This window comes from Phaenicophaeus curvirostris, chromosome 1, assembly GCF_032191515.1.
Source record: "Phaenicophaeus curvirostris isolate KB17595 chromosome 1, BPBGC_Pcur_1.0, whole genome shotgun sequence".
Taxonomy (NCBI): domain Eukaryota; kingdom Metazoa; phylum Chordata; class Aves; order Cuculiformes; family Cuculidae; genus Phaenicophaeus; species Phaenicophaeus curvirostris.
Window position 1 is genome coordinate 1,007,707 of NC_091392.1, and position 19,401 is coordinate 1,027,107.

Here is a 19,401-nt window from a genome sequence, read left to right on the forward strand (position 1 = left end):
CAACACATGCAGCCACGAGACCACGACAGAAGAGGCTGAAATCCATGTCACAGCAGTTCTTACCAGAGGATCAACAACAATCTCTCTCCAGCAGCGACACACCAGGCTCAGGTTCTGGTACAGGTCTGTCACCGGTAGGAAAGCAAAGATGTGCCTCAGGACTTCAACTGGCAGCTCCTCAATGCTTCCCTGAGGCACTTCCCAGTTCCGAGTCCCCAGGAGTCCGTAGTGGGCATCAGGGATGGGTTCAATATCCATATCATCGAGTTCTTGCTTGATCTGGATGTGCTCTGGGTGAACCAAGACTGGGTTCTTCTCAGGTTCACCCCACAAATCGTGCTCCTGCTTGTGAACACCTGCAGCGGACAAATGCCGTTTCCTGGAGCTTTCCCTGCGAGGTGGAACAAGATCCTCATCCTTCAGAAAAGAGCGAGAATCACCACTCGTCTCAATCACGGTGCTGAAGGAATCATCAGGTTTAGCAAAGATGAGATCCAGTAGCTCTTCTTTGATCCCACCGGTCTTCAGGCCACCGGCACCTACTCGTTGTGTCTGAGAGATCCTGAAGTAATCTGTGATGTTCTTCTGCCGTCCTCGGCCTGTGGGAAGAGGAAGAGAACAAGAGAAGTCAACAGGAGCAAAGAGCACTGTTCCTGAGCTGACAAAGAGCCCAGAGGTGATGAGAGGTGGTAGATACTTCCACAGGGCTCCCAATGGATCAGAGGCTCCAATCCCCATCCAGCCTGGCCTTGAGCACCTCCAGGGATGGGGTAGCCACCACTTCCCTGGGCAACCTGTTCCAGGGCCTCTGCACCCTCACAGGAAAACGTTTCTTCCTACGATCTCATCGCAGTCTCCTCTCTTTCAGCTTCAAACTCTTCCCACTCGTCCTAACCCCGCGCTCCCAGACCAAGAGCCCCATCCCAGCTCTCCTGAAGGCCCTTTCCTGCATCACTGTCCCACCAGCACAAGACCAACAATGAATTATCTGACACCCTTTTGCTCCAAAACATATTAACATCTTCCTCTGCGCTTCAACTTACTGGCCATCAACACGTACCTCCTGGACGTCTCCGTGTCCAGTGGGTGGGATGGAGGCCCCTGTTTACATCTCCTCTACTTCTCCTTTGACTCAACGGCTGCGTCAGGGAGGACGAACCTTCTGGGCTCCGTGCCAGAGCTTCGCAGTCAGTGGCTGTGAGGTGAGTTTTTTTAAACCGCTTCACTGCTTTGCCAACATGCCAAATAAAAATAAAGACCCCAAACCCAAGCTGTTAGAGAGCAACAATATCAAACCATAGAATCAAGGAATGTTTGGGTTGGAAGGGACCTTAAAGATCATCCAGTTCCAACCCCCCAGCCATGGGCAGGGACACTTCCCACCGGACCAGGTTGTTCAAAGCCTCATGCAACCTGGCCAGGTAGTTGTAGAGAGCGATGAGGTCTCCCCTCAGCCTCCTCTTCTCCAGCCTAAACACCCCCAGGGCCCTCAGACTTGTTCTCCAGCCCCTTCCCCAGCTCTGTTGCTCTTCTCTGCACTCGCTCCAGAGCCTCAACATCCTTCTGGTGGGGAGGGGCCCAGAACTGACCCCAGGATTCGAGGAGCGGTCTCCCCAGGGCCGAGGCCAGAGGGAGAAGAACCTCCCTGGCCCTGCTGGTCACGCTGGGTCTGATCCAAGCCAAGATGCCCTTGGCCTTCTTGGCCAGCTGGGCCCCTGCTGGCTCCTGTTCAACCAACCCCCCCAGGTCCTTCTCCTCCAGGCACTTTCCAGCCAGCCTTCTCCTAGGCTGGAGCTGCCCAGGGTTGTTGTGCCCCAAGGGCAGGACCCGCCGTTTGGCCTCGTTAACCATCATCCCGTTGGTCTCAGCCCATGGATCCAGCCTGTTCAGACCCCTTTGGAGCCTCCTGACGCTCCAGCAGATCCAGCTTCCACCCAGCTTAGTGTCATCTCCAAACTTGCTCAGGGTGCGCTCGATGCCTTCATCCAGGTCATTGATAAAGACGTTGAACAGGGCTGGACCCAGCACTGAGCCCTGGGGACACCACTTGGAACTGGCCTCCAGCTGGAGTTAACCCCATAGCACGATGAGGACTCTGAGGAAGCTTGCGGAGGCTCAACCGCACGGCTCATGCTCGCACAGGGAAGCTCAGTGCTACCACTCTAACACGCAAACCGGAGCCTCTCCCCACCACATCCAAGCCGGGTTCCTCCTCTAAGGAGGAGACAGAAGCCACTTGCTGCAGAGCCCTTCCCCACGAGGAGGACGCTTACAAAGGAACACAAACTTATCTGAAGAATTGTTTGAGGACAACCTTACTTAAAACCTGTGGGAGATCTGCTCTTCTGTAGATGGGATGAAAACACCACCCATAGCACTGGAGAACTATTGGCAAACACCACTTGGGTGGTTTCACTTCTACTTTTCATGTGACACCGCACAGCAGAGGATTAACTCCTTCATCACGATTAGAGAAGCACCACAGAGCGGCGTTAAAAGCGCCTGCTGAGCTCCTCAGGGAGGCTGTTTCCTAAAACCGAATCATAGAATAGTTTGGGTTGGAAGGGACCTCAAAGATCATCCAGTTCCAACCCCTCTGCCATGGGCAGGGACACCTCCCACTGGATTAGGGTGGTCAAAGCCCCATCCAATCTGGTCTTGGACACCTTCAGGGATGGGGCAGCCACAACTTCCCTGGGAAACCTCTTCCAGGGTCTCACCACCCTTATTGTGAAGAAATTACTCCTGAAGTCCAGTCTAAATCTGCCCCTCTCCAGTTTATCCCCATTGCCCCTCATCCTACCACCACAAGCCTTTGGGAACAGCCCCTCCCCAGCTTTCTTGCAGCCACTTCAGGTCCTGGAAGGTCCAGTGCTCCTCAAAACACAGCAAAGAAGGGAAGTGGAAGAAAAAAACAACGTAAGACAATCCTGTAATGCTTATGGAAATGGTTTAGGAAGGGACTTGGCCATGTGATAGGATGAGGGAGAATGGCTTCAAACTGGAAGGGGGAGGATTTCTCTCTCCAACTCCCGGAGAGGAGGTTGTGGAGAGGAGGGAGCTGGGCTCTTCTCCCAAGGGACAGGGGGCAGGATGAGAGGGAATGGCCTCAAGCTCCACCAGGGGAGGGTCAGGCTGGACATTAGGAAAAAATTTTTCCCTGAAAGGGTGATTGGTCCCTGTCCGAGGCTGCCCAGGTTGGGGGTTGAGTCCCCTTCCCTGGAGGGGTTTAAGGGACGGGTGGACGAGGTGCTGAGGGACATGGTTTAGTGATTGATGGGAATGGTTGGACTCGATGATCCAGAGGGTCTCTTCCAACCTGGAACTCTAAACAACACCATGACTCTATTCTACTTAAAAATGGTATTTTTCACTTGAAATGGAGAAGTTGGTTTTGGACTAAAAAGCACAAATGATTGAAATATGCCTATTTGCTTAAGTACACAGTCACAGCAAACATCAGAGCCGAGGGACAAGCTCTGTGCCCTTTCTGATCGATGAGGAGCTCGACATCAGCCAACAACATGCGCTAACAACCCAGAAGGCCAACCACGTCCTGGGCTGCAGCAGAAGAAGCGTGGCCAGCAGGGCCAGGGAGGGGATTCTGCCCCCTTCTGCTCTCGTGAGACCCCACTTGGAGTCCTGTGTCCAGTTCTGGAATCCTCAACAGGAGATGGAGCTGTTGGAACAGGTCTAGAGGAGGCCACGAAGATGATCTGAGGGCTGGGGAACCTCTGCTAAGGGGACAAGCTGAGAGAGTTGGGATTCTTCAGCCTGGAGAAGAGAAGGCTCCACAGAGACCTAGCAGCCTTCCAGGACATGAAGTGGCTCCAGGAAAGCTGAGGAGGGACTTTTTACAGGGGCCTGGAGTGATAGGATGAGGGGGAACGGCTTTAAATTGGAAGGGGAAGATTTAGATTAGACATCACGAAGAAATTCTTCATTATGAGGGTGGGGAGGCCCTGGCCCAGGTTAACCAGAGAAGAGGTGGCTGCCCCATCCCTGGAGGTGTTCAAGGGCAGGTTGGATGGGGCTTGGAGTAACCTGATCCAGTGGGAGGTGTCCCTGCTCCTGACAGGGAGGAGGGACTGGATGATTTTTAAGGTCCTTTCGATCCCAAACCATTCGATGATTCCGTGGCTCCTGGAGCTGTTGGACACAGAACGGTCTCACACGACTATGGATGGAGGATTGGGAGCAAAACCTCTGCTCCTCCATCCCAGGGCAGCAAAACCCCCTCGTGCCAGGAAGGTGGCAGAGGGTTCAACTCTAGAGAACCCACCATGAGAAGATGAGCCGCTCAGACCTCACCTGCATTCATCTTTTCTCCCGTTTCCCAAGGTTTTCCATGAGCAAAGGCCGCGGCGTCCGTCTCGTTGACGGCTTCAATCACACGGGGAATGCGCTGAGGAACGGAGCTCGTCCCATGAGCAGACACTCCAGCTGCGAAGCGGAGGCCACAAGCAGGATGAGGGAAGCTCTGTGAGGACGAGAAGTTTTTTTTGGAAGGAGAAGTTTGGAGCTGCCTGTCCCCTACACCAACCCCTCTTCCCACATGGACCCACCAGCCTTGTGCCCCCCACCACAACGCCCAACTGGGGAGACCCCTAGCAGCCCAGCCCCCCCTAACTGGTCCAGAACGGACCCCCCAGTATCAACTCCTACCCCCAACCTTCTGCATCCATCACCAAGGGTTTTTTCCACTCCTCATGGCCAAAGTCCCTCTCCATGGCCAAAGATCCCCCATTACCAAAGCTCCCCCTCCATTTTGAAGTCCCCGTCATTACCAGGGGCCCCTCTCATTATCAAGCCCCCCTCCCCTCCTTCCCAGGGCACCCCCCTCATTCGCCAGGCCCCCCAATCATCAAGCCCCCCCCCATCCATTGCTAAGGGTCCCCATTATCAATCCTCTGCCTCATTATTACCCCCCCCAGCCACCACCAAGCCCCCTCAGTGCCCAGAATAAACCCCCCCGTTATCAAAACCACCCCATGACTAACCCCCCCAACTTAAGAAGCCCCCCCAACACCCAGAACAGCCCCCCAGCATCAAGCCGCCCCCATCATCAAGGTCCCACTCATTAGCAAGACTCCCATCACCAAGAACCCCCCATTATCAAGCCCCCCCCTCTACCAAGGCTCCCTCCCCATCAGCAAGGTGCCTCCCCCCCTCCATTATCAAGGGTCCTCTCCATCATCAAGCCCCCCCCCATTTTCAAGGCCACCCCCCCAACACCAAGGCCCCCCCTCATCATCAGGGATCCTGCCCCCTTCCCAAAGGTCTCTCCCCTTTCCAAGCCCCCCCCCTTAACGAGGATCTCCCCCCATTACCAACACCCCCCCCCCAAATTTCCAGGGTTCCACCCCATTGCTAAAGCCCCCCCATTATCAAGCCCCCCCACCAGCAAGACCCCCTCCGTTATGAAGCCCACCCCCCTTCCCAAGGCCTCCCCCTCCTCCATTCCCAGCCCCCCCCTTCGCACTGGGGGGGGGGTCCCTTCTCTACTCCAAGCCCCCCTTTTTTCCCTCTCCACCCCTATCAAAGCCCCCCCCCATGTTACCAAGCCCTCCCCCCATTCCCAAGGCTCCCTCCCATTCCCACCCCTCTTCTCTTTGCACAGGGGGGGGTCCCTTCTCTCCCCAAGCCCCCCCATTCCCAAGCCTCCCCCTTCATTACAAAGCCCCCCCCCTCATTCCAAGGGCTCCCCCTCTTCCCAACCCCCTTCTCTTTGCATTGGGGGGCGTCCCTTCTCTATCCCAAGCCCCCCCCCATTCCCAAGGCCTCCCCCTCCTCCATTCCCAGTCCCCCCATTTCCATGGGGGGGGGGGCCCTTCTTTACCTCAAGCCCCCCCACCTCACGCGCTCACCCAGCTCCGCGCGCGCTCCCCCTGACCACGCCCCCTCCCGCCCTCTCGACCAATCAGCGCACGCGGAGCGGGAGGAGGCGCGGCGCTACCCAATGGGGAGGCGCTTCCGGGGTCTGGTGGGCGGGGCCTAACGGGGCCCGCTACCCAATGGCGAGGCGCTCCCGGGTTCGAGTGGGCGGGGCTTAGCGGGGGCCGCGCGCTCTCCCTTCCCGCGGGGGTTTGTTTACCGGCGCGCCGTGACGTCACATCGCGGCGCCGCGCGTGACGTCACGCGGCGCCAAGAAAGCGCGGGTGGGTTTGGGAGAGGAGGGGACACGGCTGGGAATGGGGTCGGGGAGGGGGGGACCCGGGATTCCTGAGGGAAGAGGGACTCGTAGGGGTTCCCGAGGGAAAAAGGAGCTGTTGGGGTTCCCGGAGGAAAAGGGGAAGGGCTGAGGTTTCCGGAGGAAAAGGGGAATTGTTCGATTTCCAAGGGAACAGGGAATTTCTGGGGTTACTGAAGGAAAAGGGGAGTTGCTGGGGTTCCTGAGAGAGAAAGGAATGGCTGAGCTGCCTAAAGGAACAGGGAATTACAGGGGTTCCGGAGGGAAAAAGGAATTGCTGGGGTTCCCAAGGGAATTGCTGGGGTTCCTGAAGGAAAAGGGGAATTGCTGGGGTTCCTGAAGGAAAAGGGAGTTGCTGGAGTTCCCGAAGGAAAAGGGGAATGGTTTGATTTCCAAGGGAACAGGGAATTGCTGGGGTTTCAGAGGGAAAAAGGAGTTGTTGGGGTTCCCGAAGGAAAAGGGGAGTTGCTGGGGTTCCCGAAGGAAAAGGGGAGTTGCTGGGGTTCCCGAAGGAAAAGGGGAGTTGCTGGGGTTCCCGAAGGAAGAGGGGAATTGTTTGATTTCCAAGGGAACAGGGAATTGCTGGGGTTCCCGAGGGAAAAGGAGTTGTTGGGGTTCCCGAAGGAAAAGGGGAGTTGCTGGAGTTCCCGAAGGAAAAGGGAATTGCTGGGGTTCCTGAGAGAAAAAGGAATGGCTGAGCTGCCTAAAGGAACAGGGAATTACAGGGGTTCCAGAGGGAAAATGGAATTGCTGGCGTTCCCAAGGGAGTTGCTGGCGTTCCCAAGGGAGTTGCTGGGGTTCCTGAAGGAAAGGGAGTTTCTGGGGTTCCCAAGGGAAAAGGGGTTTGCTGATGTTCCTGAAGGAAAGGGAGAATTGCTGGGGTTCCCGAGGAAATAGAGGGTTGCTGGGATTCCCGAAGGAAAAGGGGAATTGTTTGATTTCCAAGGGAACAGGGAATTGCTGGGGTTCCAGAGGGAAAAAGGAGTTGTTGGGGTTCCCGAAGGAAAAGAGGAATTGCTGGAGTTCCCGAAGGAAAAGGGGAGTTGTTCGGTTTCCAAGGGAAGAGGGAATTTCTGGGGTTCCCGAAGGAAAAGGGGAGTTGTTCGGTTCCCGAAGGAAAAGGGAGTTTCTGGGGTTCCCGAAGGAAAAGGGGAATTGCTGGGGTTCCCGAAGGAAAAGGGGAGTTGTTTGATTTCCAGGGAACGGGGAATTGCTGGGCTTTTCCTAAGGGAAAAGGAAGCTTCTGGTTTTCCTAAAGGGAAAGGAAATACCTGCTTTTCCTGAAGGAGGAGGCAGGTTCTGACAGTTCCAAGGGGAAAAGGAAATTACTAGTATTCTGGAGGAAGAAGCATGCTCCTTCTTTTCCTGATGGAAAAGGAATTGTCTGGTTTTCCTGGGGGAAAAGGGAATGACTTTTTTTTTTCTAGAGAAGGAGGCACATTTCTGGTTTTCCTGAAGGTAAAGGAATTTCTGGATTTGCTGAGTGACAATCTTGTTTCTGTTTTTTTCATGAGAAGAAGGGAATTTCTCAATTTGTGGAGGCAAAGTTTGGTTTCTGGTTTTCCTCATGGAAAAGGAAATTTCTGGTTTTCCTGACTGAGAGGCCCCTTCATGGTCTTCCTCAAGAACTTCCTTTTCGCTTGGAATTTCAGGTTTTTCCGGAGAGAGAGTGCCCGGTTTCTGCTTTTCCTGCAGGAAAAGGAGATTTCCTTTTCTTTCCAGTGGGAACCAGTGGGTTGGGTTGGAAGGGACCTCAAAGCCCAGCCAGTTCCAACTCAGCTGCCGTGGGCTGGGACACCTCCCACTGGAATTCTAAGGAAAGTTCTGGTTTTCCTAAAGGATAAGGGAATTTCTGGTTTTCCACTGGGAACATCTGGTTCCTCCAGTTCCCAAGGGAAAAAGAAACTTCTTGTTTTAGGGAGGGGAAAGGATATTTGTGTTTTTTGGGTTTTCTTCCCAAGGGAGAAGTTAGATCCTGGTTTTCCTAAGGGAGAGAAAATGTAGGGTTTTATGGAAGGAGAGACCAGCTCCTGGTTTTCCCAAGGAAAAAGGATATTTCTGTTCTTACTGAGAGAGAGGCTGGTTCCTGGATTTCCAAAGCGGAGAGGAAATTTCTGTCTTTCCTTAAGGGGAGGCTAGTTTTTGGTTAGCCTGAGGGAGAAGGAGATTTCTAATTACCCTGAGGGAGAGACCGATTTGCGGGTTTGTTGAAGGAAAAGGAAATTTCTGGAGGGAGAGCGCAGGTTCTGTTTTTTCCTGAGGCAAAAGCTAATTTGTGTCAATCCCAAGCAAGGGAGCAGCCATTGTATTTGCACAGTTTGAATCCATAATCCTCATCCTGGTTGGCTGGAGGGCCCAGAGAGTGGTGGGAGATGGTGTTAACTCCAGCTGGAGGCCAGTGACAAGTGGTGTCCCCAGGGCTCCGGGCTGGGTCCAGCCCTGTTCAATGTCTTTATCAATGACCTGGATGAAGGCATCGAGCGCACCCTGAGCAAGTCTGGAGATGACACTGAGCTGGGAGGAAGTGTGGATCTGCTGGAGGGTCAGGAGGCTCCAAAGGGATCTGAACAGGCTGGATCCATGGGCTGAGACCAACGGGATGAGGGTTAACGAGGCCAAATGGCGGGTCCTGCCCTTGGGGCACAACAACCCTGGGCAGCTCCAGCCTAGGAGAAGTCTGGCTGGAAAGTGCCTGGAGGAGAAGGACCTGGGGGGGTTGGTTGAACGTGAGCCAGCAGGGGCCCAGGGGGCCAAGAAGGCCAAGGGCATCTTGGCTTGGATCAGACCCGGCGTGGCCAGCAGGGCCAGGGAGGTTCTTCTCCCTCTGGCCTCGGCCCTGGGGAGACCGCTCCTCGAATCCTGGGGTCAGTGCTGGGCCCCTCCCCACCAGAAGGATGTTGAGGCTCTGGAGCGAGTGCAGAGAAGAGCAACAAAGCTGGGGAAGGGGCTGGAGAAGAAGCCTGAGGGCCCTGGGGGTGTTTAGGCTGGAGAAGAGGAGGCTGAGGGGAGACCTCATTGCTCTCTCCAACTCCCTGAGAGGAGGTTGTGGAGAGGAGGGAGCTGGGCTCTTCTCCCAAGGGACAGGGGACAGGACGAGAGGGAATGGCCTCAAGCTCCACCAGGGGAGGCTCAGGCTGGACATCAGGATGAAATCTTCCCTGGAAAGAGTGATTGGTCCCTGTCTGAGGCTGCCCAGGGAGGGGGTTGAGTCCCCTTCCCGGGAGGGGTTTAAGGGACGAGTGGACGAGGTGCTGAGGGACATGGGTTAGTGATTGATGGGGATGGTTGGATTTGATGATCTGGTGGGTCTCTTCCAACCTGGTGATTCTATGATTTTTGCCTCTTGCAGCCCTGGAGCCATGGTGGAGGGGGAGAATTCACAGCTGCTCCTCCGGCTGGTGCAGGAGGGCCGGCTGGATCTACTCCGGGATGAGCTGCGACGGAATGACATGCTGGGGCCGTCGGTGCGGAGCCAGCGCTATGGACGCTTGGAGGAGACGCTGCTGCACCACGCTGCCCGGTACGGCCACCAGGATGTCCTCGCCTACCTGGTGGAGGAGCTGGGGATGGACTTTGAGGCGTTCAATAGCGACTACAAAAGGCCCCTCCATGAAGCAGCCTCCATGGGACACGGGGAATGTGTCTCCTACCTCCTGGAGCGAGGCGCGAGTGTGGACTGCTTGAAGAAGGCAGACTGGTAGGTCACTGGCTTGCTTGGCCATGGGTCTGAGTGACAGCCAGAAGAGTTTTGGATACAGAAGGTGGCAACGTGATTGCAGGAGCTGTGATTTAGAGTCACAGAATGGGTTGGGTTAGAATGGAATTCTAAAGCCTATCCAGTCCAACCCCCCCTGCCACGGGCAGCGACACCTCCCACTGGATCAGGTTGCTCAAAGCCTCATCCAACGTGGTTTTCAACACCTCCAGTGATGGGGCATCCGTGACTTCTCTAGGGAACCTGTGCCAGGGCCTCTCGCCACCCTCACAGGAAAACATTTCTTCCTTCCATCTAGTCTGAATCTTCCCCTTTCCTGTTTAAAACTGTTGCTCCTCATCCTGTCTCTGCACCCGCTGATAAAGAGTCCATCCCCAGCTTTCCTGCAGCACCTTCAGGTACTGGAAGCTGCTCTAAGGTCTCTCTGCAGCCTTCTCTTCTCCAGGCTGGACAACCCCAACTCTCTCAACCTGTCCTCGTGTGGGAGGTGCTCCAGCCCTCAGGTCATCTCCATGCTCTCCTCTGGACTCTCTCCAACAGACCCATGTCCTTCCTGCGCCGAGGGCTCTAGATCTTAACGCAGGCCTCCAGGTGGGATCTGAGAGCAGAGCAGAGAGGCAGAATCCCCTCCCTCACCCTGCTGCTCCCACAGCTTTGGATGCAGCCCAGGATATGGTTGGCCTGGCTAAATTTCAGCCCAATCACTGATTTTTTTTCCCCTCTGTTTATCATAGAAGGTGTAAATCATTGTTTCATTAACAGGTCCAACCTAAAAGCTTTCATCCACAGCTATTTCATCTTCCCAATTCCCCGGTTTGATGCGAATCAGCGATACAGATTCACATTTTTGTGTCCTGCTCCTCAGGAACTGAAATAAGATAAAAAGCAAGTTTTCCTCCTGTTTTCCCCCAGCAAATGGAGCCTCTTAAGTCAGATTTGCCGCTGATACATTATCAGCCTCAACAATCCAAGAAACAACTTGTTTCTTCAGAGCTTTTTTTTGCCTGCCATGTGGGTAACACGTAAGCGAATGGTGAGAGAGTAGGGAATAAAATCCAAGGTCTAATCCTCAGACACGCAGCAGGCCTGGCTGGTGTCGAATTCTCCTCTTGGGGAGGGAGATTTCTGTCTATGACCTTGCAGAAGAAAGCAAAGAGTCCCCTTCAGCCCACAAATGAAAGGCCAGAGGTGACTTTTTGAAGCTTAACTAACGCAAATACAAAGGCAACATCCCAGTCCTCATAATTCGAGGCTGTGCCGCTGCCGTACTGACATCAGGGGGGCCAGAGGGAGGCAGAGATCTCGAGAGCTGCATACAGACGTGTGTGCGAGCCTGGGTTTCTTTGATAGGTCCGCACAAGCCTTCCATCCACTGATTAAAACCGAGGAGCTCCGTGCTTGCTAGCACACAGCCCTCGCACAAAGCCTCATTTGCATTGAAAATACACTCTGCTCTGCGGCGCCGAATAGAAATGGAGCTGCAGGAAACTCAGCACCGAGCTCAGCTCTACCCCAGCCTCTCCAGCACATGCGTGTCCGATCTCTTCTTAAAAATCTCCATCGCTGGAGATCTCATAGAATCACCAGGTTGGAAGAGACCCAGCAGATCATCAAATCCAACCATTCCCATCAATCATTAACCCGTGTCCCTCAGCACCTTGTCCACCCGGCCCTTAAACCCCTCCAGGGAAGGGGACTCAACCCCCTCCCTGGGCAGCCTCGGACAGGGACCAATCACCCTTTCCATGAAAAATTTCTTCCTCATCTTCAGCCTAAACCTCCCCTGGTGGAGCTTGAGGCCATTCCCTCTCGTCCTGTCCCTTGGGAGAAGAGCCCAGCTCCCTCCTCTCCACAACCTCCTTTCGGGGAGTTGGAGAGAGCAATGAGGTCTCCCCTCAGCCTCCTCTTCTCCAGGCTAAACACCCCCCGGGGCCCTCAGCCGTTCCTCATAAGATCCTTCTCAGGGCTATTTTCTTGTCCTTGTCCATCCTCAAAACTGGAGCATTTGTCCTGAAGTCAACAGGGGGGATTTTGCCCCTCTACTGTGCTCGTGTGAGACCTCACCTGGTGCCTCGTGTTCATCTCTGGAGCCCTCGGCACAGGGAGGACGTGGAGCTGTTGGAGCGAGTCCAGAGGAGGCCACGGAGGTGATCCGAGGCCTGGAGAACCTCCCGTACAAGGACAGGCTGAGAGAGTTGGGATTGTTCAGCCTGGAGAAGAGAAGCCTGGGTGCAGACCTCAGAGCAGCTTCCAGAACCTGAAGGAGCTCCTGGAAAGCTGGGAGGGGCTCTTGATCAGGGAATGCAGGGATAGGATGAGGGGGAATGGTTTGAAGCTGAAAGAGGAGAGATCGAGATGACATCTTGGGAAGAAATGTTTTGCTCTGAGGGTGAGGAGGCCCTGGAACAGGTTTCCCAGGGAAACTGTGGCTGCCCCATCCCTGGAGGTGTTCAAGGCCAGGTTGGATGGAGCTTTGAGCAACCTGATCCAGTGGGAGGTGTCCCTGCCCATGACAGGGGGGTGGAACTGGGTGGGCTTTGAGGTCCCTTCCAACCCAAATCATTCTATTATTCTAAGCCAAATCTCTCTCCCTGCTGTTTAAGCCCGCGAATCCTTATCCCTTCTGCAGTGGGAAGTGTTTGTGCTGCAGCTTTTCCTAAATGAGGAATGGTCTGGTTGTTTTTGTCTCCCAGCTGATGCATGTGGGTTGGCACAGAGCAGATAAGCCCTCTCCGTGCTGGAGAAGTGCTTTTATGGGAAAGCTCAAAGGTTTCTGTCTGATCTGTCCATGCACTCAGTGTTTGATGATTGGGTGAAGCTTATAAACAGATAAAACAGAGACTGCAGCCCCCACTTGCAGCAGTTAAAGTATTCATAGAATCACAGAATCATTTTGGTTGGAAAGGGATTTTAAAAACATCAAGTCCAACCATAAAGACGACGCTGCCAACTCTGCCACTAAACCATTTCCCTAAGCACCACATCTGCTCAGCTTTTAAACCCCTTCTGGGATGGGGACTCCACCGCTACCCTGGGCAGCCTCTGCCAGTGGTTCACAACCCTTTCTGTAAAGAATTTTTTCCTAATATCCAATCTAAACCTCCCCTGCCGCAACTTGAGGCCGTTTCCTCGTCCTATCCCTTGTTCTTTGGGAGAAGAGACCAACACCCACCTCACTACAACCTCCTTCCTGGGAGCTGCAGAGAGCGATGAGGCCTCCCCTCAGCCTCCTTTTCTCCAGACTAACCAGCCCCAGGACCCTCAGCCACTCCCAGAACCCCTGTACTCCAGATCCTAAGTTATTATTGTTATCTAATGTGGTAATGAAGGAAGACAGGGGTTAGTGCTGGTGACATCAGAGAAATGAGCTTCTCAAGGAAAGCCAAACACGGGCAAAGTCTGAGGTTCATCAGCCTGAGTTACTTTGCAAGTGAACTCCTAGCTTTCTTGGCACTGGGGAGACCGCTCCTCGAATCCTGGGGTCGGTTCTGGGCCCCTCCCCACCAGAAGGATGTTGAGGCTCTGGAGCGAGTGCAGAGAAGAGCAACGAAGCTGGGGAAGGGGCTGGAGAAGAAGCCTGAGGGCCCTGGGGGTGTTTAGCCTGGAGAAGAGGAGGCTGAGGGGAGACCTCATTGCTCTCTCCAACTCCCTGAGAGGAGGTTGTGGAGATGAGAGAGCTGGGCTCTTCTCCCAAGGGACAGGGGACAGGACGAGAGGGAATGGCCTCAAGCTCCACCAGGGGAGGTTTAGGCTGAACATCAGGAAAAAATTCTTCACAGAAAGGGTCATTGGGCACTGGAACAGGCTTTCATAGCCTGGAGATATCATAGAATTATTTGGTTGGAAAAGACCTTTGAGATCAAGTCCAACCGTACCTGTCCACTACTCAACTGGATCTCTCAGCATGTCATCTTTGAAACACCTCCAGGGATGGGGACTTCACCACCTCCCTGGGCAGCCTCTGCCAGGGCCTGAGAACCTTTTCAGTGAAGAAATTTTTTCCTGATTTCCAGTCTGAACCTGCCCTGGTGCAGCTTGAGGCCGTTTCCTCTCGTCCTGTTGCCTGTCACTTAGGAAAGGTGGTTGTTAATCTGCAGCGCTTACATTATAGGTGTGAAAATGTGGCTGTTGCTGGTTACGGGGTTGAAAACAGGGTGAGATGGGCTGTTTGCAAGGTTTATTTGCCATCGTGCACCCACTGGCTTTCGAGGAGTCACAGTCCGTGCAAGGAAATTCTAGGATGGAGAAGATGCTTTTCCTCTGGGAAGCTTGTAAAAGCACTTTTAAATATCAAAGGTGGTTTCCAGGAACATGAAACTCTCGGGTCAGCAGCTCCGCATTGGAAATGTGCTGCACTGCCAGGAGATGTGGAGTTCATAGAATCATGGAATGGTTTGGGAGGGACCTTAAAGCCCCATCCAGTTCCACCCCCTGCCACTGGATCAGGCTGCCCAAGGCTCATCCAACCTGGCCTTGAACCTCTCCAGGGAGGGGGCAGCCACAACTTTCCTGGGCAACCTGTGGTAGAGCCTCCCCGCTCTCACAGAAGAACATTTCTTAAGATCTCATCTCAATCTCCCTTTTTTTCAGTTTAAAATTGTTCCCCCTGTCCTCTTCCTTCGCTCCATGATCAAAAGCTCCTCCCCAGCTTTCCTGGAGCACCTTTCAGTACTGGGAGCTGCTTTAAGGTCTCCCTGGAGCCTTCTCTTTTCCAGGCTGAACAACCCCAACTCCCTCAGGCTACGGTGCTGAAAAATCTCCTGAGTCCGTATGCAGCACGTGGTGAGCCTGAATGCAGGTGAGATGACAGATTCAGCCCTCAGCTTGGAGGAGATCTTAGCCTCTGGCCAGCAAAGTTTCCTGCTTGGGAAAAGTTTCCTACTGCTCCTGGAGATGTTCCAGGCCAGGTTAGATGAGACTTTGAGGAACCTGATCCAGTGGGAGGTGTCCCTGCTTATGGAAGAGGGTTGGAACTGGCTGATCTTTAAGGTTCCTTCCAACTCAAATCCCTCTCTGATTCTTTTAGGACTCCCCTGATGATGGCTTGCACCAGGCAGAACTTGGAGGTGATCAAAGTTCTTGTGGAGCATGGAGCCAACCCGCTGCTGAAGAACAAGGATGGCTGGAATTGCTTCCACCTTGCGAGCCGGGAGGGCCATCCCCACGTCCTCCAGTATCTGCTGGATGTGTCCCCAGGCAGCTGGGACACGGAGAGCACGATAAAGAGAACACCTCTGCACACGGCAGGTAAGAGGGTCCTGTTGCCATCAGGTGGTTTGGAAGAGAAGACTGCGTTGTGATCATAGCGGAGAACAGAAAGGAGCTGCCGTTTGAGTTCTTGTTTAATTTGAAGAAGCAAAGCATGACCTCTCTTGACACAAAACCACAGGAACACAGTTAAATACTAAATTATTGAAATTAAATGAAAGGAGGCTAGTGGTAGGTGTTGGTGGGAGTTCACCTGTCTAAGCCTCGCTGCTCACAGCACTTTGCTGTATCTGTGCAGGGTTCCACGATAAGACAGACACGTTTTAGTTGCTTAAAGATAAGTAAACATCAAGAATTAGGCTTAATGATGAACCAGGGATGGAGTTTGTGAAGTTGGAGGGTCTGCGCTTTCATTACAGGGTGGGGATGATGTTATTGAGAGCAGCCCTGAGAAGGTCTTGGGGTGCTGGTGAATGAGGAGCTTGACATGAGCCAGCAATGTGTGCTTTCAGCCCCGAAGGCCACCCAGGTCCTGGGCTGCATCCAAAGAACGTGGCCAGCAGGGCGAGGGAGGGGATTCTCCTCCTCTGCTCCACTCTCGTGAGACGCCAGCTGGAGTCCCATGTCTAGTTCTGGAATCCTCAACATAGGAAGGAGATGGAGCTGTTGGAACGGGTCCAGAGGAGGCTACAAAGATGACCCGAGGGCTGGAGCACCTTCCATCCGAGGACAGGCTGAGAGAGTTGGGGTTGTTCAACCTGGAGAAGAGAAGGCTCCAGGGAGACCTTACAGCAGCTTCCAGTACCTGAATGGGCTACAGGAAAGCTCGGGCGGGACTGGAGTGATAGGATGAGGGGGAATGACTTTAAATTGGAAAGCAGAAGATTTGGATTAGACGTTAGGAAGAAATTCTGTGTGATGAGAGTGGTGAAGCTCTGGTCCGGGTTGCCCAGGGAAGTCGTGGCTGCCCCATCCCTGCAGGTGTTCAAGGCCAGGTTGGATGGAGCTTTGAGCAAACTGTGGAGGTGGGAGGTCTCCCTGCTAGTGGCAAGGGGGTTGGAATTGGATGGACTTTGAGGTCCTTCCAACCCAAACCATTTGATCATTCTATGATATCTTTTTCTCACCGTGTCTCATTGCCCCTTCCACAGTCTGATTGCCCCATAGACCTGCGTAAGCAGGGAGAAAAGGGAAAGTCTATGTCTTCCTAGTGCTTAAATCCCTTTTCCCTGACCTCTAGGATGGGGAAGAGAAGGTTGGGATGATGTTGGGGGGCAGGCTCAGGGCCAGAGGGTGGTGGCCGACTTGAATCGGACGTGTGCCCCATCCCTGAGCAGGGAGTAGGTTTTTTATCCCAGGGCTCAGCAGTGTCGCCACGGGAGAGGAGAGCATGGGGAGCCACCGCTCAAAGCTGCAGCTGCCTACACTCATTTCCCGAAGAATTTAATAGGGATCGACTCTCCGGAAATACCCGAAGTATCGGAGGAGCCCCCTGCTGTGCTGTAATTAATCTCTTGGGTGTGTTGCTTCCTGGCTGTCGTTCCCTTGTTTCTCCAGCCTTCAGTAAGTCGCCGTCTGCCACGCTCTGCTCATCAGCAGTGACATTCCCAGCCCAGGGGCACCGGCTGCGCCTCCGTCCTTGACCTGGGAAGGAGGAAGAGCTGATGAGCTGTTGATGCTTCGAGCTGGGCGGCGAGGAGCAGGTTGGTTGAATGAGAAATGGCAGATCCTCATTTATTTGTGAGTCCTCCTGTCCCTGCTCTAGCCTAGGCCTTGAGTTGTCATGCCTGGACTGGAGGATGGGGCTCAGAGATACCTTTCAGCCCTCCCCTCGCAGAGAGGTGGATGTGGGGTTGGGATTTGGGGGCTGAGAATCGTAGAGTCATAGAATGAGTTGGAAGGGATCTCAAAGCCCATCCAGTTCCCCCTCCCTACCATGGGCTGGGACACTTCCCACTGGATCAGGTTGCTCAAAGCCCCATCCAACCTGGCCTTGAACCCCTCCAGGGATGGGGCAGCCAAGAATTCTCTAGGCAACCTGGGCCGGGGCTTCACCACCCTCACAAGAAAACATTTTTTCTGAAGATCCCATCTCAAATCTCTCCTCTTTCAGCTTAAAACCATTCCCCATTGTCGTATCCCTTCACTCCCTGACAAAGAGCCCCTCCCCAGCTTTCCTGGAGGCAATCCTGTAGGATCTGGGGACAGGGACAGGAGTGGGGTGAGGACTGTCCTGGGGAGAAGAAGCCCTTTTGACCTTGAGCTTAAAGTCTCCTTCCTTCTCATAGCACTTAGATATGTGGTACAGACAGCGATGGGGGGATGTGGCGCCGGGTTTTCACTGCTTTACAGAGGTGTCTCTGCCTCTTTGTGGCCACCCATCTTTGACTTTCCGCAGCAGCAGCTGGTGTGGGAGCAACCGGACAGCAGGAAGGGCTGGAGCATCTTAGAATCAGAGAATCATAGAATAGTTTGGGTTGGAAGGGACCTTAAAGATCATCTAGTTCCAACCCCTCTGCCATGGGCAGGGACACCTCCCATTGGATCAGGCTGCCCAGAGCCCCGTCCAACCAGGCCTTGAACACCTCCAGGGATGGGGCAGCCACAACTTCCTTAGGCCAGGGCCTAAGGGCCACCCTCATTGTGAAGAATTTCTTCCTAATGTCTAATCTAAAGCTTCCCCTTCCAATTTAAAGCCATTCCCCCTCATCCCATCACTCCAGACCCTTGGATAAAGTCCCTCTCCAGCTTTCCTGGAGCCCTTTCAGGTACTGGAAGGTCACTCTAAGGTCTCCTTGGAGCCTTCTCTTCTCCAGGCTGAAGAACCCCAACTCTCTCAGCCTGTCCTCAGATGGGAGGTATGTTCCTATTCCCTCGTATGGGAATCTTTAACCATCTCTCTCCAGCTTAATTTTAAACCAGACGATGCTGGAGGTGGCTGCTTGGCGGGTACCGTTGCCAGCGTCCCCATCACCACGTAGCTCGGCTCGTGAGGTTGGGGCGCAGGCAAGGGGCCGGAGACGATGCTGGAGCTGCCCAGGGAAATCATGTCAAGAAGAACCGCTTTCTCAATGAGTTTCCATCCCAAGGGTGTGGATATGAGCACATTACCCCGTGACCGGTCCAGCTGGCTTCCTGGCACAGTTATCCCTGGCTAGATGATGGGTAATTTTCTCCCTCGGGGTTGATTCCTCAAGCTTTGCTGCTTCTTATATCCGTAGCCTGCGGCAAGAAAGCCGGGGGAGATGTAATTAGAGGAAGCGGAGTGCAACAGTGGATGTGAGCGCCGCAGCTTTCTTGCTGTTAAAGGATGCAACTGTGTTGCTTGGCGTGGTTTTTCTTCTCAGAGCTTGGGTTTTTTTAAAGCCTCCGTTTCAAAAATCCTTTTCGCAGTGTGGTTTTGCCTCTATTTACATCAGCTCGGGTGAGAAAGGGGGCAACAGAGGCAAATGGTCAGGATCAGGGAGGATGGGAACCCCTGGCTGGGCTCTCAAAGAGCGTCTATTGTGCAGCTGCGAAGGTTAAATAAAAAGAAAGCGAATATTTCAGTGCGTGGCATTCGATTCCTCCCCCGCTGTTGTTGTTTTTCCCTCTGAGACGCTGTCTGGGTGAGGATGTTTCATTAGGATGATGAGATGGGAGTGTGATGGGTTTTCCTGAGTGGCCGAGGAGGGGTGGAAATGACATTCAGCTCTTCGCCGCCTCCCTGCTTTGTGCTCCTTTGGCTTCTCACAGATTTCACTTCAGGGATTAACAAATGCTTGCAAGAAAGTGTCAGTTGAATTGCAGGTAGAATCTCATGCGTGTGCTTTGCAGGTGGAGGCAAACGGTGCCTGGAGACGTGCTTTTTCCCTGTTTTATCTGGTGATTTCCTATCGGATCAGGGGAAGGGAATGCTTGAGATCTGGAGACGATGTTTTAATTACAAAAGAAAAAATCAAAACCTTTATAGTTAAAGCCTCCTGGAACCCCTTCCTGCATCATGATTAAGCCAGGAGGGTCAGCAACCTGATTATGTTTCCCCGTAGGTGGATGGTGACATGAAAGCAGAAATTAACCCTGCGCTTCTTGTTTCTCTCGCAGCACTGCACGGCTGTTTTGACGCTGTGGAGCTGCTCCTGGAGCGGTAAGCAGGCTTCCTCCCAGCTCCAAGCGAAGACACACGCGCTATCTCTGCCTCCCCGCTCTCCCCCACCTCTCCTCCAGTCCCAGGCTCGCTCCAGCCGCCCGGACACAAAGAGCATTTATGCAGTTTGGGAAGCTCAGCTGCCCTGCGTGCGATCGCGAG

General features: G+C 53.8%; 2 protein-coding genes across 5 annotated transcripts in view; one reads left to right on the forward strand and one right to left on the reverse strand.

The window, feature by feature from the left end:
- The window catches only part of FBH1 (F-box DNA helicase 1), a 35,021-nt gene extending 30,545 nt beyond the window's left edge, over positions 1 to 4,476 (reverse strand). The window contains exons 1-3 of the mRNA XM_069860944.1: positions 4,312 to 4,476; positions 1,061 to 1,228; positions 64 to 599 (exon numbers count right to left, since the gene is read on the reverse strand). Of these exons, the coding sequence (XP_069717045.1) occupies positions 64 to 599; positions 1,061 to 1,228; positions 4,312 to 4,321 (714 nt within the window). The 5' untranslated portion in view covers positions 4,322 to 4,476. The remainder of the gene's footprint in view (positions 1 to 63; positions 600 to 1,060; positions 1,229 to 4,311) is intronic.
- A 1,640-nt stretch (positions 4,477 to 6,116) lies between these two features.
- The window catches only part of ANKRD16 (ankyrin repeat domain 16), a 32,267-nt gene continuing 18,982 nt past the window's right edge, over positions 6,117 to 19,401 (forward strand). For 3 of the 4 annotated variants that reach the window (XR_011338070.1, XR_011338087.1, XM_069864666.1), the window contains exons 1-4: positions 6,117 to 6,158; positions 9,540 to 9,887; positions 14,932 to 15,152; positions 19,197 to 19,239. Coding sequence is in view for 1 of the 4 variants with exons in the window: in XM_069864666.1 (XP_069720767.1) it covers positions 9,550 to 9,887; positions 14,932 to 15,152; positions 19,197 to 19,239 (602 nt within the window). In the remaining 3 variants the exon portion in view is untranslated. Of the gene's footprint in view, positions 6,159 to 7,631; positions 7,649 to 9,539; positions 9,888 to 14,931; positions 15,153 to 19,196; positions 19,240 to 19,401 lie in introns of those variants that run through there. The other variant, XR_011338084.1, reaches the window with a different exon arrangement.